This window comes from Entelurus aequoreus, linkage group LG21 (genome assembly GCF_033978785.1).
Source record: "Entelurus aequoreus isolate RoL-2023_Sb linkage group LG21, RoL_Eaeq_v1.1, whole genome shotgun sequence".
Classification (NCBI taxonomy): domain Eukaryota; kingdom Metazoa; phylum Chordata; class Actinopteri; order Syngnathiformes; family Syngnathidae; genus Entelurus; species Entelurus aequoreus.
The window spans coordinates 9,354,857-9,357,356 of record NC_084751.1 but is presented as its reverse complement, the minus strand read 5'-3'; the positions used below and the strand labels follow the sequence as shown (position 1 = coordinate 9,357,356).

General features: G+C 43.4%; 2 protein-coding genes across 3 annotated transcripts in view; both read left to right on the top strand.

Moving 5' to 3' along the window:
- The window catches only part of LOC133638311 (DNA repair protein XRCC4-like), a 31,062-nt gene extending 30,335 nt beyond the window's left edge, over window positions 1-727 (top strand). Inside the window, exon 8 of the mRNA XM_062030790.1 lies at window positions 352-727. Coding sequence (XP_061886774.1) covers window positions 352-451 — 100 coding nt within the window. The 3' untranslated portion in view covers window positions 452-727. The remainder of the gene's footprint in view (window positions 1-351) is intronic.
- Window positions 448-2,500, top strand: part of LOC133638307 (versican core protein-like) — a 42,957-nt gene continuing 40,904 nt past the window's right edge. For both annotated transcript variants that reach the window (XM_062030783.1, XM_062030782.1), the window contains exons 1-2: window positions 448-644; window positions 790-923. In XM_062030783.1, coding sequence (XP_061886767.1) covers window positions 589-644; window positions 790-923 — 190 coding nt within the window. In that variant the 5' untranslated portion in view covers window positions 448-588. The remainder of the gene's footprint in view (window positions 645-789; window positions 924-2,500) is intronic.

Below are 2,500 nucleotides of genomic sequence, written 5' to 3'. Positions count from 1 at the left end.
AGAACAACGGTTTCCAAATACAAACAAATCCGACGTGGACCAGCGTCATGGCAACGGGTTGTGTGAGGTTCTAGTGTGTTCACAGTGTCTTCTCACACACACACACACACACACACACACACACACACACACACACACACACACACACACACACACACACACACACACACACACACACGAATCATGTTATCCATGTGTTTCCAGTCTTCTCTTTGTGAACCACATGATCCACTTCCTGTCTCAACGGGAAAACCTACTTTGCTGTAAAGAAACCTTGTTAGCCCACTGACCTATTCTGTGTGTGTGTGTGTGTGGGTGTGTGTGTGTGTGTGTGTGTGTGTGTGCGGGCAGCAAGAACGACTCCCTCGCGGCAGCAAATCATCAGCCAGGACCGGCACAGCGTCGCTCCGATGTGTCAGCAGCAGCAGAAGACCTATTTGAGGACTTCTGACTCCCAGGACCAGCTCTATGTGGTGCTGTAGGGGATGGTAGAACTGTCAAAGTGTCCACAGAACATGCTGCCAAGGACTATGTGGACCCTTCAAAGGACATTAGGGGGGCCCCTGTTAGCTTGTTACAAGCACACGAATGACTGGAGACCCCTCTGCCTCTCCTGATGGACCGTGGGGAAGTCAAGGTCACATGTAAGTACACATAAGTGTAAGCTTGTGGACATTTACCTTGAAGTGAATAAAAGTGATGTTTCAGCAGTCTGTGGTCATAAAAAGGTGGTCTGGGTCTTTAACCTCCCATTTTCCCCACTTTTAACACCCCCTACCCCAAACCCAGCCCCCATCACTCCCCCTCCGCCACCCTCCTCCCCTCTCTCAGGGCGTATATGAGGGCTGACTGGTCTTTAGTGCATTTTAACATCTTCCTCTTCAGCAGACAGCATCTTCACGCCGACTGGCAGCCAGCTGGAGGTGAGTGCGCTGCTTTGGGTTTGCTTTCCTTCTTTGAGGCCCATCAAAGTTGATGACCATTTCAATGATGCGATGAAATGGTTTCATTTTCGTCTGGACTCATCGAAATCCATCTTTGACAGAACATCTGCTAACGCTGTTCTGATGAGCCAGATTGAAAGAAAAAACATTGAATTTACGTCATTTTTTTTGTCTTGTCACCTCAGTGGTGCTTTTTTATCCAACTGACTCTGGCATGTCTGAAGGTTCTGTTGGGAGAGACCGAAAAGTCCAATATGGATGAATTTCTGGTTCCTTTAGGTCAGGGGTGTCAAAGGTACGGCCTGCGGGCTGAATCAGGTTTCCTCCAGCCCACGAGATGAGTTTGCAGAGTATAAAAATTATCTGAAATTTTTGAATGAAAGAAACTGCTGTTTCTAAATGTGTCCACTGGATGTCGCCAGAGCAATTCTTCGTGTGCCTTACCACGGTATTTTTCAACCACTGTGAGATACAGTCTGGTGTGTCGTGGGAGATGATCTAATTTCACCTATGTGGGTTAAAAATATTTTTTGCAAACTAGTAATTATAGTCTGCAAATGATGTGTCGGTGCTGTCTAGAGCTCCGCAGCGTAACCGTGTAATACTCTTCCATATCAGTAGGTGGCAGCAGGTAGCTAAAGTCGGAAACAGCGGGAGGCAGCGTGCAGGTAAAAAGGTGTCTAATGCCTAAACCAAAAATAAACAAAAGGTGAGTGCCCCTAAGAAAAGGTATTGAAGCTTAGGGAAGGCTATGCAGAACGAAACTAAACTGAACTGGCTACAAAGTAAACAAAAACGGGATGCTGGACGACAGCAAAAACTTACTGTGGAGCAGAGACGGCGTCCACAAAGTACATCCCAACATGACGTAACAATCAACAATGTCCCCACAAAGAAGGATAAAAACAACAGAAATATTATTGATTGCTAAAACAACGTTTATGCGGGAAATATCGCTCCAAGGAAGACATGAAACTGCTACAGGAAAATACCAAAGAAAAGAGTAAAAGCCACCAAAATAGGAGCGCAAGACAAGAACTAAAACACTACACACAGGAAAACCCCAAAAAAGTCCAAATGAGTCACGGCGTGATGTGACAGGTGGTGACAGTACTTTGAGTCAAGAGTTGTATTGATGGTTATGCTTTAAAGTAGGGCTGCAACTAACGATTAATTTGATGATCGATTAATCTGTCGATTATTACTTCGATTAATAATCGGATAAAAGAGGCGAACTACATTTCTATCCTTTCCAGTATTTTATTGAGAAAAAAAACAGCATACTGACACCATACTTATTTTGATTATTGTTTCTCAACTGTTTGTACATGTTGCAGTTTATAAATAAAGGTTTATTTAAAAAAAATAAAATAAAAAAAAAAAAAAAAGCCTCTGCGCATGCGCATAGCATAGATCCAACGAATCGATGACTAAATTAATCGGCAACTATTTTTATAATCGATTTTAATCGATTTAATCGATTAGTTGTTGCAGCCCTACTTTAAAGTCATACCCAACAATTGCGACAACGACTTTTTTACTGTCAACTGAGTTTC